The sequence below is a fragment of the Bubalus kerabau genome, chromosome 17 (genome assembly GCF_029407905.1).
Source record: "Bubalus kerabau isolate K-KA32 ecotype Philippines breed swamp buffalo chromosome 17, PCC_UOA_SB_1v2, whole genome shotgun sequence".
Classification (NCBI taxonomy): Eukaryota; Metazoa; Chordata; class Mammalia; order Artiodactyla; family Bovidae; genus Bubalus; species Bubalus kerabau.
Genome location: NC_073640.1, coordinates 63,855,674 through 63,873,981, shown reverse-complemented (window position 1 = coordinate 63,873,981; position 18,308 = coordinate 63,855,674). Strand labels below are relative to the sequence as shown.

The window sequence follows — 18,308 nt, the reverse complement described above, 5'->3', positions numbered from 1 at the left end:
CAGGGTCTTTTCAAATGAGTCAGCTCTTTGCATCAGGTGGCCAAAGTATTGGAGTTTCAGCTTCAACATCAGTCCTTCCAGTGAACACCCAGGACTGATCTCCTTTAGGACGCACTGGTTGGATTTCCATGTGGTCCAAGGGACTCTCAAGAGTCCTCTCCAACACCACAGTTCAAAAGCATCAATTCTTCTGCACTCAGCTTTCTTCACAGTCCAACTTTCACATCCATACATGACTACTGGAAAAACCATAGCCTTGACTAGATGGACCTTTGTTGACAAAGTAATGTCTCTGCTTTTTAATATGCTGTCTACGTTGTCATAGCTTTCCTTCCAAGGAGTAAACGTCTTTTAACTTCATGGAGCAACAGGAGTGGGTTGTCATTTCCTAAGCCAGGGGATCTTCCCAACCCAGGGATCGAACCCATCTCTCTTACGTCTCCTTCCTCACCAGGCAAATTCTTTACCATTGCGCCACCTAGGAAGATCAGAATTCTTCTCAAGGATATCTTGAGGCCTTCATTTCTTTCATTCCCCTTTGCAGCCTGGGGACACAGGTTTTCACAAAATAATTTGCATTGTGTCCACCTGTCTGCAGGTGGGAGGCCTCCAACTTCAGAGACCAGGAGTCTGAAGGGGTTTATATCACAGCTTTCTTTGAACATAAAACAAGAGCAGCAGAGGATGTTGGGTTAACAGTGTGTGAGAAAGAGACAAATGCCTTTGAAAATAATTCTCTAAATGCTTTCTGATGACCAAGCAAGGAAATAATGATCCTTGTTCAGTAATAAGTGACCTTATCTGTGAAATAAGACTTGAGAACATTGTTGCTCTACTTCCTGTGTGTTTTTCTAGGATTTGTGAATCATCTGCTACAGTTTGTTGTCTGCTCCATTTAGAGAGCTCTATTTTCTCACACCTTTATTTATCCCCCCCCCGCCCCGCCCTTTCTCACACCTTTAAAGTATAGTGATTAAGGAAAAATTAAAGATAGAAGCATGTCCATTTTTTCTAATGTTATATATTCTAAAAAATATTCAGTGTGCATACACTGATACCAATTTTTTAGATGATTTAGTTTCACAGCAAAATTGAGAATAAGGTACAGGGATTTCCCATATACCTCTTGTTCCCAATGTGGATAATCTCCCTACATATCTCTCCCCACCAGAAGACACATTTGTTACCACTGATGAATCTATATGGACATTAAAGATAAAGTCCCTATGGACTTCCCTGGTGGCTCAGATAAAGCATCTGCCTACAATGTGGGAGACCAGATTCCATCCCTGGGTTGGGAAGATCCTCTGGAGAAGTAAATGGCAACCCACTCCAGTATTCTTCCCTGGAAAATCCCATGGACAGTGGAGCCTGGTGGGCTACAGTCCATGGGGTCGCAAAGAGGCGGACATGATTGAGCAACTTCACTTTCTTTTCTTTCCTAGTTTACCCTTATGCTTCTCTTTGGGGATGTGCACTCTATGGGTCTGGGCAAATGTATAATAACCTGTGTCCATCATGAGAGTTTTACACAATTTTGTGATCCTGAAAGTTCTCTAGACTCAAGATATTCATAGCCTCTTTGTAACCCAAGTCAAACACTGACCTTTTAAATCTCTTCTACATTTCCTACAATGTAATTTCTTTTTAATCTCTTTTAATGCAATACAATTTCAGTTGTGTTCAACTCTTTGGACTTCCTCTGTGGCTCAGACGGTAAAGCGTCTGCCTACAATGCGGGAGACCTGGATTCGATCCCTGGGTCGGGAAGATCCCATGGAGAAGGAAATGGCAACCAACTCTAGTACTCTTGCCTGGAAAATCCCATGGACAGAGGAGCCTGGTAGTTCACAGTCCATAGGGTCACAAAGAGTCGGACATGACTGAGCGACTTCACTCACTCACTCTCAACTCTTTGAGACCCCATGGACTATATGGAATTCTCTAGGCCAGAATACTGGAGTGGGTAGGCTTTCCCTTTTCCAGGGGATCTTTCCAACCCAGGGATTGAACCCAGGTCTCCCACATGGCAGGCGGATTCTTTATCAACTGAACTATCAGGGAAGCGCTTACTCTATTCTACATTTCTTACAAAGCAACAGTTAGAACTGACATGGGACAACAGACTGGTTCCAAATTGGGAAAGGAGTACATCAAGGTTATATACGGTTACCCTTCCTATTTAACTTCAATTCAAAGTCAGTTCAGTTCAGTTGCTCAGTCGTGTCTGACTCTTTGCGACCCCGTAGAGTGCAGCATGTCAGGCTTCCCTGTCGATCACCAACTCCCAGAGCTTACTCAAACTCATGACAATTGAGTCGGTGATGCCATCCAACCATCTCATCCTCTGTTGTCCCCTTCTCCTCCTGCCTTCACTCTTTCTCAGCATCAGGGTCTTTTCCAATGAGTCAGTTCATCACATCAAGTGACCAAGGTATTGGAGTTTCAGCTTCAGCATCAATGAATATTTAGAACTGATTTCCTTTAGGATGGACTGGTTGGATCTCCTTGCTGTCTAAGAGACTCTCAAGAGTCTTTTCCAACACCACAGTTCAAAAGCATCAATTCTTCGGTGCTCAGCTTTCTTTATAGTCCAACTCTCACATCCGTACAAGACTACTGGAAAAACCATAGCCTTGACGAGATGGACCTTTGTTGGCAAAGTAATGTCTCTGCTTCTTAATATGTTATCTAGGTTGGTCATAGCTTTTCTTCCAAGGAGCAAGCGTCTTTTAATTTCATGGCTGCAGTCACCATCTGCAGTGATTTTGGAGCCCCAAAAAATAAAGTCTCTCACTGTTTCCATTGTTTCCCCATCTATTTGCCATGAAGTGATAGGACCAGATGCCATGATCTTAGTTTTCTGAATGTTGAGCTTAAGCCAACTTTTTCACTCTCCTCTTTGACTTTCAAGAGGCTTTTTAGTCCTTCTTTGCTTTCTGCCATAAGGATGGTTTCATCTGCATATCTGAGATTATTGACATTTCTCCCAGCATTCTTGACTCCAGTTTGTGCTTCATCCAGCCCAGCGTTTCTCATGATGTACTCTGCATATAAGTTAAATAAGCAGGGTAACAATATACAGCCTTGACGTGCTCCTTTCCCAATTTGGAACCAGTACATCATTTGAAATGCCAGGCTGGATGAAGCACAAGCTGGATTTGAAATAGCTCAACTGGAATTCCATCACCTCCACTAGCTTTTCTTGAAGTTATGCTTCCTAAGCATCTGGATGAATCACAAGCTGGAATCAAGATTCCCGGGAGAAATATCAATAACCTCAGATATGCAGATAACACCACTCTTATGGCAGGAAGCAAAGAACCTCTTTAGCAGAAAGCTAAAGAGCCTCTCGATGAAAGTGAAAGAGGAGAGTGAAAAAGTTGGCTCAAAACTCAACATTCAGAAAACTATGATTATGGCATCCAGTCCTATCACTTCATGGCAAATAGATGGGGAAACAGTGGAAACAGTGGCTGACTTTATTTGGGGGGCTCCAAAATCACAGCAGATGGTGACTGCAGCCATGAAATTAAAAGACACTTGCTCCTTGGAAGAAAAGCTATGACCAACCCAGATAGCATATTAAAAAGCAGAGATATTACTTTGCCAACAAAGGTCCATCTCGTCAAGGCTATGGTTTTTCCAGTAGTCTTGTATGGATGTGAGAGTTGGACTATAACGAAAGCTGAGCACTGAAGAATTGATGCTTTTGAACTGTGGTGTTGGAGAAGACTCTTGAGAGTCCCTTGGATAGCAAGGAGATCCAACGAGTCCATCCTAAAGGAAATTAGTCCTGAATATTCATTGGAAGGACTGATGTTGAAGCTGAAACTCCAATACCTTGGCCACTTGATGTGATGAACTGACTCATTGGAAATGACCCTGAGGCTGGGAAAGATTGAAGGCAGGAGGAGAAGGGGACAACAGAGGTTGAGATGATTGGATGGCATCATCTACTCAATGGATATGAGTTTGGGCAATCTCCAGGAGTTGGTGATCGACAGGGAAGCCTTGGTGTACTGCAGTCCGTGGGGTCTCAAAGAGTCGGAAACAGCTGAGCAACTGAACTGAACTGATGAAGCAGGATAGGGGCGCTCACTCAACATCGAATCTGCTGGTACCTTGATCTAGAACTTATTATCTTTTAAAACTGTCAGAAGTAAATGTTTAGTCTTTAAGCCACCAGTCTATGATATAGCAGCCTAAAAGGAGTAAGACAACTAGGATAAGTAAGCACTAATTAAGTAAAATACATTGTGATGATAAGTCTAATGAAAGTGCACTTGTTAGGTTCCTGCTGCTGCTGCTGCTAAGTCACTTCAGTCGTGTCCGACTCTGTGCAACCCCAGAGATGGCAGCCCACCAGGCTCCCCCATCCCCAGGATTCTCCAGGCAAGAACACTGGAGTAGGTTGCCATTTCCTTCTCCAATGCATGAAAGTGAAAAGTGAAAGTGAAGTTGCTCAGTGGTGTCTGACTCCTAGCGACCCCATGGACTGCAGCCCACCAGGCTCCTCCATCCACGGGATTTTCCAGGCAAGAGTACTGGAGTGGGGTGCCATTGCCTTCGGTTAGGTTCCTGGGTGTGCCAATTTAAAACTATGCTTATGAGGACTTCCCTGGTGGTCTAGTGGTTAAGACTCCATGCTTCCACTGCAGGGCGTATGGGTTTGATCCTTGGTTGGGAAACTAAGATCCCCAAGCCATGTGGCACAGCCAAAATAATTTTTGCTATAACAGATCATAGAACTCAGAGAAATATTTATTGAAGCTAACATTTATGAAATGATATGGTAAAGGCTGGAGAAGGAAATGGCAACCCACTCCAGTATTCTTGCCTAGAGAATCCTGCGGACAGAGGAGCCTGGTGGGCTGCTGTCCATAGGGTCACATAGAGTCGGACATAACTGAATTGACTTAGCAGCAGCAGCAGCAGCAGCATGGTAAAGGTTATTGATGAATAGCCAGATGAATATACACAAAGGACAAGGTATGAGAGGGTCCCAGTTGTGGGAGCTTTGGCACTTGTGGATTTGGGCTGCTTCACCCTCCCAGTGTGAACATGTCTGCCAACCTGGAAATTCACCAAGTATTCCCAGAACTGAGATTTTATGAAGGCTTACTCATGTAGGCATGATCAATAATTCTGTTCCTAGCCCCTTCCACCCTCTCTGGAAGATGAAGGGCAGGTTGAAAATTCCAAGCTTCTAATCACGGAAATCAACCCTGAATATTCACTGGAACAACTGATGCTGAAGCTGAAGTTCCAACACTTTGTCCACCTGATGTGAAGAGCTGACCCATTGGAAAAGACTCTGATGGTGGGAAAGATTGAAGGCAAAAGGAGAAGGGGGTGGCAGAGGATGAGATGATTAGATAGCATCACCGACTCTGTGGACATGAATTTGAGCAAACTACAGGAAATAGTGAAGGATAGGAAAGCCTATGTGCTGCAGTCTATGGGGTTGAAAAGAGTCAGACACGACTTAGCAACTGAACAACAACAACAAAATCATGGCTTGATCTTTCCAGTGATCAGCCTCCATCCAAGAGCCCAACTCGAGTCACCTCAATAGAACAAAATATGCTCCTAGTGTAAGTGAGAATGGGGTCCGGCTGCTCACCTGCTCAAAAGCCAATACACAGGCCAGGTTGGTGGAAAGGAAAATTTGCTTTATTTTGAATGCCGGCAACCAGGGGTCATACAAGAATGGACTCCTGTCCAAAGGCTAACTCTTCACCCCCATAGCTTTTATAGATGGAGGGAGGAGGCTACATGCACAAACAACAGTCAACTCTGATAGTCATCTTGAAATTGGTCTTTGGTGGTCTGACCAGTGTTGTCTTGATTGTTTTAGGTACAGCTAATCTTCAGTCGGGAGAAGGAAATGGCAACCTACTCCAATATTCTTGCCTGGAAAATCCTGTGGACAGTGGAGCCTGAAGGGCTGCTGTCCATGGAGTCGAGCAGTCGGACACGACTGAAGCGATGCAGCAGCAGCAATCTTCAGTCAGAAGATCAGTTTGTTTCCACTTCTTTGAGGTCCAGTCTCACAATTGAGTCAGCTGTTGTCATGGCTACAGTCTTGTTATCATGTACTTGAGAAGGAACTAAAGGTCCTTGACTTTGCTTAATAACCAAATTGTTAGTATTTAGTCTTGTTGGACTGTTTTCCTTTGTTTCTGCATTTTCTCACTTCTCTGATTAAACTTATTTTTTGGCTAACATTTTTCCCACAGACAAAAGGCAATCAGAGGACACCGGGGGAAGAACCAGAGGGTCCTGTTCCATTTCACTAGTATTCTTATCACTTAGGAATTTACATGGGTCTTACAAGCTCTGAGGATGAGATAGTTGGATGGCATCATGGGCTCGATACACATGAGTTTGAGTAAACTCCGGGAATTGGTGATGAACAAGGAGGCATGGCGTGCTGCAGTCCATGGGGTCGGAGAGAGTCGGACACAACTGAGCGGCTGAACTGAACTACAAGCTTGGTGCCAGGAAGTGAGGGGGAAGAGACCAATATTCATATTTTCAATATTTTCATGTGTGTATGTGTGTGTGTGCTCAGTTGTGTCCTACTCTTTGAGACCCCATGGACTATAGCCTGCCAGGCTCTTCTGTCCATGGGATTTTCCAGGTGAGAATACTGGAGTGGCTTGCCGTTTCCTACTCCAGAGCATCTTTCCAAACCAAGGGCTGAACCCACATCTCAGGTGTCTCCTGCATTGGCAGGCAGATTCTTTACCACTGCACCACCTGGGAAACCCCAATCATCTCACACCATGCCAAACCCAGTAAAGAAATATCCCTGGGAGCAGGAACCAGTCATGACAATTTTTAAAGCTCACCATGTGATTCTGATGTGCAAAGTCAGGTCCAGTTTATTTTTACGCTTATCAAGCTACATATGAAACACCTAGAATTGTTAATAAGACTCAAGATATTAGTTTGAGAATACTGGCTTGTGGCTAAGGATTTGTATTTCTTACAAGCTACAGTCTCTGGACTTCACTGCAGGTACCAAGATCCTCTTTACTCCAGAGAATTTGATGAAGAAAAATAAAGAAAATTAACTTGAGGTGACAAACAAAAATGAAAACACCTACAATATATATTTTATTTCAGAGCATTTTATTAATACTTAAAGAAATCCATCCAAAAATAACATTATAATGGTTTTTGATAACAAACTGCAAAAAGTTAAGAAAATAATCGCCCTTAACCAAGTGAAGAGAACTTCCACTGAAATTCTTCAGACATTTTCCAAAATCATAAAGAGGCCTTTTGCCCAGTTACCCATATTTTAGTCATTCACTCATCCACACGGATGAATTTCATAGCTTTCTACTGACATTATAACACAGTTTCTTTGTATTCCACTTCTTACATAGCTAACTTACAAAGGACTACCTATGATAATTTCGTAAGGTCCATTTTAAATACAACATAAATTTACAAAACGTCAAGGCAGTGTTTGTCCCCCAGTCCCCAGTCATGTCTGGAGTTCCAGAATCTGCACAGGCAAGTGCAGATTCACCAGACTCAGGGATGCCTACATCTTCCCAACTCTCCGCCACTCAGTCTCATCCCAATCTCGCGAGACTTGAAGATGAGCCTCCCTCCATGGGAGCGAGGGGGAGGGTCACACGGTCACTCAGGGGAGAAAGAGACGAGGACACACCTGTCCCTCAGATTCCTCGCTGCTGTGAGGGTTCTGACCAACGAGTGTAGACTTCTTGAGAGGAGGAAGCACCTGAGATTGGAGCATGGCCTGCCCTCAACCCATCTTATACAGACAGTTCTGTATGGCTGACCAGAAACACTCATGGTGGGACTGGAGACACTCCAGATCTTTTTTTTTTGTTTTTTAATTTAGTTTTAACTGGAGGATAATTCCTTTACAAGGCTGTGTTGATTTCTGCCACACAACAGTCAGCCATAAGTCTACATATGTACCTTGCCTCTAGAAACTCCCTCCCACCTCCCCACCCCACCCCACCCCTCTAGGGTATGACAGAGCACTGGGTTGAGCTCCCTGTGTTCTACACCAACTTCCCACTAGCTATCTATTTTATACATGGTAATATACATGTTTCAGTGCTACTACTCAGTTCGTCCTCCTGTCTCCTTCCCTCCACTGGGGATACTGCAGATCTTGACAGGGCTCAGCCAAACTGAGTTGGGTGGAGCCTGCAGGTATAAAGGGGCTTTCCTGGGGGCATCCAGTGGTTAAGACTCCACTCTCCTAATGCAGGGGGTGAGGGTTCGTTCCCAGTTAGGGAACTAAGATCTCACATGCCGCAGAGTACAGCCAGGAAAAAGTTGGGCGTCACGGCTGGTGTCTTCCTGGTCATGTGGGTCCTTGTTAGGATCCAAGTCCAGGTGTACTGAGGGGACATGGGAGAGCTTGGCAGCCCCAGAGCAGGTGCTGAGAATGGGGCTGGAAGCTGTAAGATAGGCCAAGTCTTGCTTTTTTGGTGAGAGATTCTGGCAAGTCTGCACAGGGATCTAGGAAGCCCTCTCAAGTCATGCCTGGAAGCTGCACTGAGTTCTGGGCACGCTGTTGTGCAGCACGTTGGGGGCTGGGCTTTGAGCCCACATCAGGACATTAGCTTTGTGCCCAGAGGTCACAGACACAACCCAGGGCAAGCCGGGTGGAATGGAATATCCCACGGGTACCATCAGGCCCACTGGCTGTCGACTCGGCCATGAGAGGGGCCTCCAGGCAGAAGGTCTGCACAGCTGGGTGAGGCATTAGCGTCCATCTCGTGTCTTGTGTCCACAAGCACTCAGTTCAAGGGCAAAGTCATCTCTTCTTGGGGATCTGGGCCAGTGGCTGACCCATGAGGACAGGGCCTAGGACAGGTCTCCTCTTGGACGTTTGGACAGGCATCGGCCGGGTGGGTTGCTGTGGGAGAGGGAACCTCATTAGATACCTCGGGAGTCAGAATTATCTAACTGAATGCAATACGGCACTGATCGTTTCAACAATATAGTAATAGAAAACAGGAACATCATAAGCAATTTGGGACAAATGATGTATTAGCTGGCAGACTAATACAATATAATTATATATATGTAATATACATATAATAAAATAAAATGAAATACAATAGACAGAAAATAAATATATGCTAGGAGTTTTTTCTACAACAGGAAGAGAAACAACCCAATTAGACACAGACAACACATGCAAAATTAAATTTCACAGAAAAGACATGCAAATAAATGGTCATTACACATTTGCAGAGAAATCCATCTCAGAGATGGTCAAGGGGAAAAAGTACTATACCAATCTGAGACTTATGCCCATCAGTTATGGCCATGAAAACTTCCCTATATTGTCTATTGTTAAGGTCAATGGTAGAAACATTTTCCTATGCAATGTGGAGAATGTCAATAGCAACTATCTTTTTGAGGACAACTGGGAGTAACTGCAAGTTAAAAGATGCCTCATCTGGACTTGAAGTCAGAGAAGGCATCTGATAAAACACTTTGTATGCTAAAATCATCCCTGAATATTCATTGGAAGGACTGATCCTGAAGCTGAAGCTCCAATAAGTTGGCCACCTGATGTGAAGAGCCAACTCATTGGGAAAGACCCTGATGCTGGGAAAGATTAAGGGCAGGAGGAGAAGGAGCAACAGAAGATGAGATGGTTGGATAGAATTACCAACTCAATGGACCTGAATATGAGCAAACTTCAGGAGATGGTGAAGGACAGGGAAGCCTGGCATGCTACAGTCCATGGGGTGGCAAAGAATCAGACACGACTGAGCCACTGAACAATAAAAATGCTGAAATGCCTTCACTAGCTTTTGCTGGCCTACTTGCACAAAAAATTAAAATAGTGGGACCAGAATTTTGGATTCCCCAACCCATAGTGTAAAAAAAAAAAAAAATGGAACCTGAAAAATATAGAAAATGAAAACAAGAAACAGGACACCTAGCGGCCAGCCTGGGTTTAACATGACCTTGCACACATGAGAGGCGTGAAGTGAAGTCGCTCAGTCGTGTCTGATTCTTGGCGACCCTGTGGACTGTTGCCTACCAGGCTCCTCCGTCCATGGGATTTTCCAAGCAAGAGTACTATATCACACAGAAGCACAAAGGGGATGGAAGGGAGGGACGGAGCAGGGGGGCTTGGGCAAGACTCACCCTCATGAAGGCATGCAAATCCTCAGGCTCCTGTCTCTGCCTCTTCCCTTGCCAACTCACGGGGTGGGTCTGGGGAACAGCATTTCTCTGCTGCACCTCTTGCCTGCAGAACAGTTCATGTTAAGTGTCTGGATGCCCCCACCTTTCTGTCTTCACCACTGACCAGGAGCCAAGAGCAGCCCTGGAGCCTGGTCCTAGGCCCTGTTTGGGGTGAGGAAGGCGGCCAAGGTTCTGAGACTTTTGCAAAGGCAAGTCCTTCCACCATTTCAGAGGCAGCTTCCTCTCCCGGGAAGTGCCTCTTCCTCTCCTGAGGTCTCATCCTTGAACACTCTCAGGTGGTTCTCTCCATCTTTTCAAGAGAGCTGCTGGCCCTTCTCCCATCATGATTCTCAGGACTAGAATAAGCTCTGAGGGTGTTCCCCGCCCCACCACAAATCATTCTGAATTCCAGGATTCCTCACCTTGGTTCTGGTTCCTGCTCTCTGACAGCCTCATTAAAGAACGTTGGAGTCTGGATCTCCTGGGGTCTCCTCGGTTCCAGATTCTCCTTCTTCTTGGAGCCCAAAGGCTGTGGAGCAACGGCCCCAGCCCAGGACTTCATGGGGCACCACTTGCTGGTGGCCAGGTGTCCAAAAGCACCACAGTTTCTGCACTTCACCTGGGGGTGGGGGAGGAGTGTGAAGTTAACAGGTATCACAGGCAATCTTTTATCAAAGATTAATTTATTTTATAGTTTTTTTCAACTTCTTTAAACCCATACCATGTAGCATGTGGGATCTTCGTTCCCTGACCAGGGATCAAACCCATGCCCCCCGCATTGGAAGCATGGAGTCTTAACCACTGGACTGCCAGGGAAGTCCCCACAGGCAAATTTCAAAGGTTAATACAGTTGACTCTTCGAGACATGGGTTGAACGGGGCAGATCCATTTACACTCAGGTATTTTTCATACATACGTACGTACTGTAGGATGACCACATCCAAAGTTGGTTGAATTCTCAGATGGGAAACCACTTGCAAGTATAATGGACTACAGGGCTGGCTCTAAAGTCATAGTTGGATTTTCCACTGACTAAGGTTTGCTGCTCCTAACTCTTGCATTGTTTCAGGATCAGCTGCATAAGGACAGATTTTTGAAGTTGCATATTGATTTGGGATAGAAGACATGGACCAGAGCTGCCAGGAAATTTGAGATACTATGATGCAAGGAGATCCAATGAGTCCATCCTAAAGGAAATCAGTCCTGATTTTTCATTGGAAGGACTGATGCTGAAGCCGAAACTCCCAATACTTTGGCCACTTGATGAGAAAAACTGACTCATTGGAAAAGACCCTGATGCTGGGAAAGATTGAAGGTGAGAGAAGGGGACAACAGAGGATGATATGGTTGGATGGCATCACCGACTCAATGGACATGAGTTTGAGTAAATTCTGGGAGTTGGTGATAGACAGGGAGGCCAGGCGTGCTGCAGTCCATGGGGTCGGAGAGAGTCAGACACGACTGAGTGACTGAACTGAACTGAACTGAACTGATGGTGCTGTCCACAGAGCATTTTAGAGAGAGAGATCAAGGAGAAAAGAATCTAGTGTCTAAAGGTAATAAATATGAACCAGGTTTGTGCATTGGAAAAACACCCAGCTTGACATGACACTAAACATTGAATAAAGTTTCTCCTCAGAGGAGCTGATGGGTCAATTGCCCTGGTGAAGATACTACAAACCAAGCCAGCCTTAGATAAGTAAGAACATCTGAGTCATAAGACACAGATGTTTCTGAGTTCTTTGGTGGTCCAGTGGTTAGGACTCAGCACATTCATTGCCCCAAGCAGGGGTTCAATGCTTACTTGGAGAACTAAGACCCCGCAAATATTTCCACAGTAAAATCCACTCTCTGGGATGCATGCATACACCCTGGTTCTTGAAACATCCAAGCTTCCACCTACCTTGTTATTCTCGTCTGAGAAAGTAGTCCTCCGCTCCACAGGTCCCCTCAGTAGCTTCTTCACATTCTGAGCCATAGTGGGTCTCTGGGGCAGTTGGTGAATGTAGTGACTTTTTATCTGCCTCACCTCCTGGGGCTTCTGGGCATTCTTCCTTGGGAGTTGACTACTGGATTTTCTAGTCACAAGAAAAAAAATAAAGGTAAACACAGAGACCCTGATGGAAAAGACACTGATGCTGGAAAAGACTGAGGGAAGGAGGAGAAGGGGATGACAGGATGAGACGGTTGATGGCATCATCGACTCAATGGACATGAGTTTGAGCACACTCTGGGAGATGGTGAAGGACAGGGAAGACTGGTGTGCTGCAGTCCATGGGGTCGCAAAGAGTCGGACACGACTGAGTGACTGAACAACAATGAACATAAAGACAGAAGCCCATCATACCCCTACTTCTGAATGAATGAGGGGCTCAGTGATCACTAGGGCACACCCTCTGTGAGTTGGTCTACTCATGAACTCATGTCCCATTCTGTGAAATGTGTCATCTTTTTCCGTCATTACTTAGTTCCAGAGTGGGACATTGCCTGAGATGAATCCTCTTATTAACAAACAGGGAAATTAGATTTGCAACCTTGAATGCCTGGTTTTGATGACTTGGCTATGATCAGGGCTACTTCTAATATTTCTCCCTGAGAATTTCAACATAAACTTGGGCCTGAATTTTGGATTTTTAGCCAGGTACTCCATCCAACATTTAAGCATCTACCAATATTTATTAAAGCTAAAACGGAGGCAGCCAACAAGTATGGAATTTTCCCCACATACTTTCAGAAAACTCACAATTTTCACATAACAACTTCTTACTGAGAAAACCTGCCAGTTCTTCTGACAAAGCATTGCAAAGATGTGACATGTAAATTAATGAACACCTGTGAAATTTCAGACATGACCCCAACCCCATAGGTCAATGTTCAATAGAGGCTTTTGCACAAAGCCGCAGATGAACAAGCAGTCTGAGGGTCCTTGTACAAGCTCACATATATGTACAAACTCACACCAGGCTGAGGCTGTGCTGTGTTGAGGGACACATAAGTCAAAAGTCTATGGTTGGGGGAGGGTCTTCCTGGTGGCTCAGTGGTGAAAAATTCACCTCTCAAGGCAGGAGACACGGGTTCAGTCCCTGTTCCTGGATGATCCCACATGCTGTGGAGCAGCAAAGCCTGTGTACCACAACTATTGTGCCTAAAGCCCTTGTGCCTAAACTAAAGCTATTGTGCCTAAACAACTATTGTGCCTAGAGCCCGAGAGCTGCAACTGTTGAAGCCGGAGTGCCCTAGAACCTGTGCTCTGCCATAGAGAAGCCCACACACCACAACTAGAAAGACTACCCCCCCACACACAATGCTCACTACACCTACAGAAAAGCCTGTGCAGCATCAAAGACCCAGTATAGTCAATAACTAAATAAATAATTGTTTTAAAGTCTATTGGAGGGAGGAATTGGGATTGACACATATACACTATTGATACTATGTATAAAATAAATAACTAATGAGAACCTACTGTATAACATCGGAGACTCTACTCAAAGCTCTGTGGTGACCTAAATGGGAAGGAAACCCAAGGAATAGGGGATATATGTATACATGTGCCTGATTCACTTTGCTGTACAGCAGAAACTGACTTATTGTAAAGCAACTATACTCCAGAAAAAAAAAAAAAAACTTTTTTTAATCTATGCAAGCAGAAATCTACAGCTACATCTGTGCCTTTGGGAATCCCTCCAGGCTCTACCCACATCACTGTCTGACGTCTGACCTACCTCTCCTCTTGGACTCCAGGTCTCTGTGGAGCTCCGTGAGGCTTGTGCACTAGAGGCTGACATTTCTTATCGGGGACACAGCGGGCAGTTGGGTCCTCTCCTGGCAACAGAGGGAACCGTAGCAGAACCTCCACAGAAGCATCAACTACCCATTTCTCTGTCATCAAGTCGAGCTGATGGAGACAAAAGAGAACCAACATACAATCTGAGTTTTGCACCCAGGAAGAAGCCTTGGGATTACAGAAGATGAAAAAGACTCCCAGTTTCATAAGGTCTTTAATGTAACGATAGTCTGAGTGTAAACGTTCTTTCCTCCAACCCCATAATGAGTTTTCTCGTTATCTTCAAGGAGCAGGCAGCAGGGGGTGAACGTGGGGTGTTAAGGGAATAATGGGAATCCCTAAGTGAAAACTGAAGAGCCAGAGCCGTAGCATGTTGGTTCTCTTTTGTCTCCATTAGATTGAAACTCGATTTTTGATTGAGTTCGATTGATTGAATTATTGGTCATATGATTGAACTCAATCTCCAAGCACCCTTTCCTATGTACACCCACATTGTTCATCATTGAATTTCACCCCTGTGCACAGGAAAGCCTGCCTTAGCACTGACACCAGAGCGGAAGTCCACCTTATTCCTCAACATCTTACTTGCCCGACCGAAAACCTCGAGTACTTACATCTCTTTGTGGGATCCCGATCTCCTGTAAGAATGCTTTACCCTGTTCCATGGAAAGTTTGCTGGGGTCCATCGCTGGGGTTTTACCCCAGAGATTCTCTTTCTCTGTGGAGGAAAGAAAATGAAATTTTATTTTAGACATTGAATTTTAGGCCATTGAATTTTAGACATTCTTAGAACCTCCCACGTACAGGACAGTCAAGTCCCATCCATCTTCTCTGCCTACCATCTCATTTGCTACTTTTTATTCAAAGTATATGTACATATTCTTCTACTAGGAACAGAGTACCAATTAATGAAAAATAAGGTGATACTATTTACAATAGCCAAGACATGGAAACAACCTAAATGCTCATCCACAGATGAATGGATACAGAAGATGTGGTAAATATGAGTATTGCTGCTGCTGCTGCTAAGTCGCTTCAGTGGTGTCCAACTCTGTGCGACCCCAGAGACGGCAGCCCACCAGGCTCCCCCATCCCTGGGATTCTCCAGGCAAGAACACTGGAGTGGGTTGCCATTTCCTTCTCCAATGCATGAAAGTGAAAAGTGAAAGTGAAGTCGCTCAGTCGTGTCCGACTCCCAGCGACCCCATGGACTGCAGCCTACCAGGCTCCTCCATCTGTGGGATTTTCCAGGCAAGAGTACTGGAGTGGGGTGCCATTGCCTTCTCCAAATATGAGTATTACTCAGGCATAAAAAAGAATGAAATAATGCCATTTGCAGCAATATGGATGGACCTAGAGGTACTATACAAGTGAAGTAAGTCAGAAAGACAAATATCTTATGATTTCACTTATACGTGGAATCTAAAATATGACATAAGTGAACTTATCTATGAAACAGACTCACAGACATAGAGAACAGATTGTGGTTGCCAAGGGTGACGAGGGGTGAGGGAGGGATGAAGTGAGAGATTGGGATTAACAGATGCAAACTATTATATATAAAATGGATAAACAAGAAGGTCCTACTGTATGGTACAGGAAACTATTCAATATCCTGTTACAAATCATAATGGAAAGGAATATGAAAAAAGAATACATATAAATTTATATAAATGAAACATTGTACTGTATACAAGACATTAACCTTCATGTAAAAATTAACACTTCGGAAGTACTTTGTGAATCAGCACTGTGCTAGAAATTCTAGCAAAGAATTAACTAATCCTTACCTCAATGCCTGAAAATGGACCGCTGCAGAGTTTTCCCAATCTCCTAGTTTGCTGAGGACAAACTGAGGCCCCTAAAGAGAAAAGAATTCAACCGTGTTTTTGCCGTCTGTCCAGAGCCACTCAGATATGTGGACACTGGGCAAAACCGCTGGAGACAGAGCAGTTACCTGGATGAAGAGAGAAGAGACCACTGACCAGAATGCCTTCTGCTGGCCTTTATACTGTCTTAGGACCCCCTTGGCCACGCCCTTCCAATATCCCCATCTCCTTTACCTAATCACGGGACAAAGCCCCACCAACCTAACCTGATTGGATAGAATGTTGTATTGAGTTTTCACCATTCTTTTACACTCCCACTTTATTTCGAAGTATAAACCTGAAAAAATAGTCTAATTTGGTCTTTGCCATTCCCTAAGACTTTAGAAAAATACATGTATAACTACTTCATTTAAACGATATAGTGAAAGCATTAGTCCCTCAGTGCTCGCAGACACTTCTGACCCATGGACTATAGCCAGTGAGGCTCCTCTGTCCATGGGTTTCTCCAGGGGCGAATACTGGAGAGGGTTGCCAATTCCTCCTTCAGGGGATCTTCCCAACCCAGGGATCAAACCCATGTCTCCTGCATTGCAGGTGTATTCTTTACCCTTGAATCTCCTGGGAAGCCCCTCACTCAGGGAACTTCTTTGAAAAGATGGAATGGGTTGACTAAACAATTAATAGGATCTAATGGAAATACAAATAGATTGCAGTGGGAAAATATCCTATTCCACAAGCTGTCATAAGAAGTAAATAAAATTTACCATAATGGATTATATTAAGAAAAAGAAAAGACAGTTCTGCCAGGGACAGGAAAGAAAGGGTCAGCACATGGTATATCTGATCATGGGACTGGCATATTTGATGGTCTACAATAAAGTGTGTTTTCCTCTTCATATTTTCAATGACCAATTTCAAGTACTGAGGAAGCACTTCCCAAACACAAATTAAGTTAGAATAACTCATCTCTGGGACTTCCTAGCAGTCCAGTGGTTAAAACTCTGCACTTCCATGGGAGGAGGCCAAAAAATAAAAATATAAAATAAAATTTCTAAAAAGAAAATGTAATTCTGGTTTCTACATAGCTCTTACAGGTTTATGGTCAGGGTCCTAAATTCCAACCAGCTCCAAATATGTTCTGCTAAACACACTGGGATAAAAATAAATGAGTAACTCGTTATTTTATATTTTTATTTTTTTGCCTTCTCCCATGGAAGTGCAGAGTCTTAACCATTGGACCTGCTGGCCACACCCTCAGGTAACTCCATCATCCTAATCTAATCACATGGTAACAGAGCCCCGCCCACATCCCCTGATTGGATGGAATGTTCTAGTGGTTGTTAACCATTCTGTCACACTCCAAATTATATCCAGTGTGTAGAAATAAAGAAATATAATATAATTTGGTCTTTGGCATTCCATATGATCTTAGAAAGATATGACCGTACAACTTTGCAATTATATACTATGTTTAAAATATACTTAAGCCTATGCTGCCAGTGGGAGAGGATCTGCATGAGTTGGGGAGGGGGTACATGGAAATATTTGAGCTTTCTGCTCATTTTTGCTGTGAGCTAAAAACTGCTATAAAAATAGACCCTATTTAGAAAAAAAAAAAACCCTCATGCATTAAAAATATTCAGGGTCCTGAATTTATATCAGCTACAAACTAATTTTCCTGAGTACACCAGGATAAAGAGAAGTTAATAACTCACAACTTTTCAAAGCCCTTGCTCAAAGACAACAGGGCTCCATAACTGATAATCCAACCCCTCACCCCACACACACATAAGTCAGTCTCCGAGTAACCATTATTTAAAAAGTCGACTTTCATCTAAAAATTGACATTTTAGAAGTGTTTTGTGAATCAGGCACGGTGCCAAGAAATGCTATTTAACAATTAACTAATCCTCACCTCAACACTCAAATTGGTCCTCAATAGATTTGTCCCACTCAGCAATTTCTCTGAGGGATTCCTTGAGTTCTCAAGGAGAAATCAGAACTAAGCTGTGTCCTTGCCCTCTGTCCTGAGCCGATCAAATACGTGGACACTGCACAAAACCACTGGAGACATAATGTTCACCAAGATGACTGGAGAAGCAACTGCAGACTAGAATTCCTTCTTCTGCTTGGCTTTATACTGTCTCAGGACCCGCTGGCTATGCCCTCCAGATAATCCCATCATCCTAACCTAATCACCGATCTCGTCCCCCTGATTGGATGGAATGTTTTATAGGTGTTTACCATTACTTTATACGTTCCACTTTTTTCTCAAATGTATACATCTGAAACAACGTGCTACAATTAGGTTTTGCCAATTTCTATAGTATTTTAAACCATAGCTTCCCTGGTGGCACTAGTGGTACAGAACCTGACTGCCAATGCCGGAGACCTAAGAGCCGAGGGTTCGATCCCTGGGTCGGGAAGATTCCAGGGAGTAGGAAATGGCTGCCGCCGCCGCTGCTAAGTCGCTTCAGTCGTGTCTG

At 44.1% G+C, this 18,308-nt stretch overlaps 1 protein-coding gene across 4 annotated transcripts; it reads right to left on the bottom strand.

Annotated features, from left to right (window-relative positions):
• Positions 1-7,123: 7,123 nt before the first annotated feature.
• LOC129631056 (protein FAM90A27P-like) lies at positions 7,124-18,295 on the bottom strand. 4 transcript variants are annotated; one of them, XM_055551827.1, is made up of 9 exons: positions 17,062-18,295; positions 15,951-16,823; positions 15,784-15,854; positions 14,608-14,711; positions 13,932-14,104; positions 12,110-12,284; positions 10,629-10,825; positions 10,168-10,270; positions 7,124-8,917 (listed from the first exon to the last, which is right to left on the bottom strand). In XM_055551827.1, the coding sequence occupies exons 4-9, from the start codon at positions 14,677-14,679 to the stop codon at positions 8,816-8,818; spliced, it is 822 nt and encodes a 273-aa protein (XP_055407802.1). In that variant the 5' UTR covers positions 14,680-14,711; positions 15,784-15,854; positions 15,951-16,823; positions 17,062-18,295; the 3' UTR covers positions 7,124-8,815. The 4 variants fall into 4 exon arrangements, with proteins under 4 accessions (XP_055407802.1, XP_055407803.1, XP_055407805.1 ...); XM_055551828.1 differs by lacking the exon at positions 15,951-16,823 and having other exon boundaries at positions 17,738-18,295; XM_055551830.1 differs by lacking the exon at positions 10,168-10,270 and having other exon boundaries at positions 15,951-18,295.
• Between the last annotated feature and the right edge of the window lie 13 nt (positions 18,296-18,308).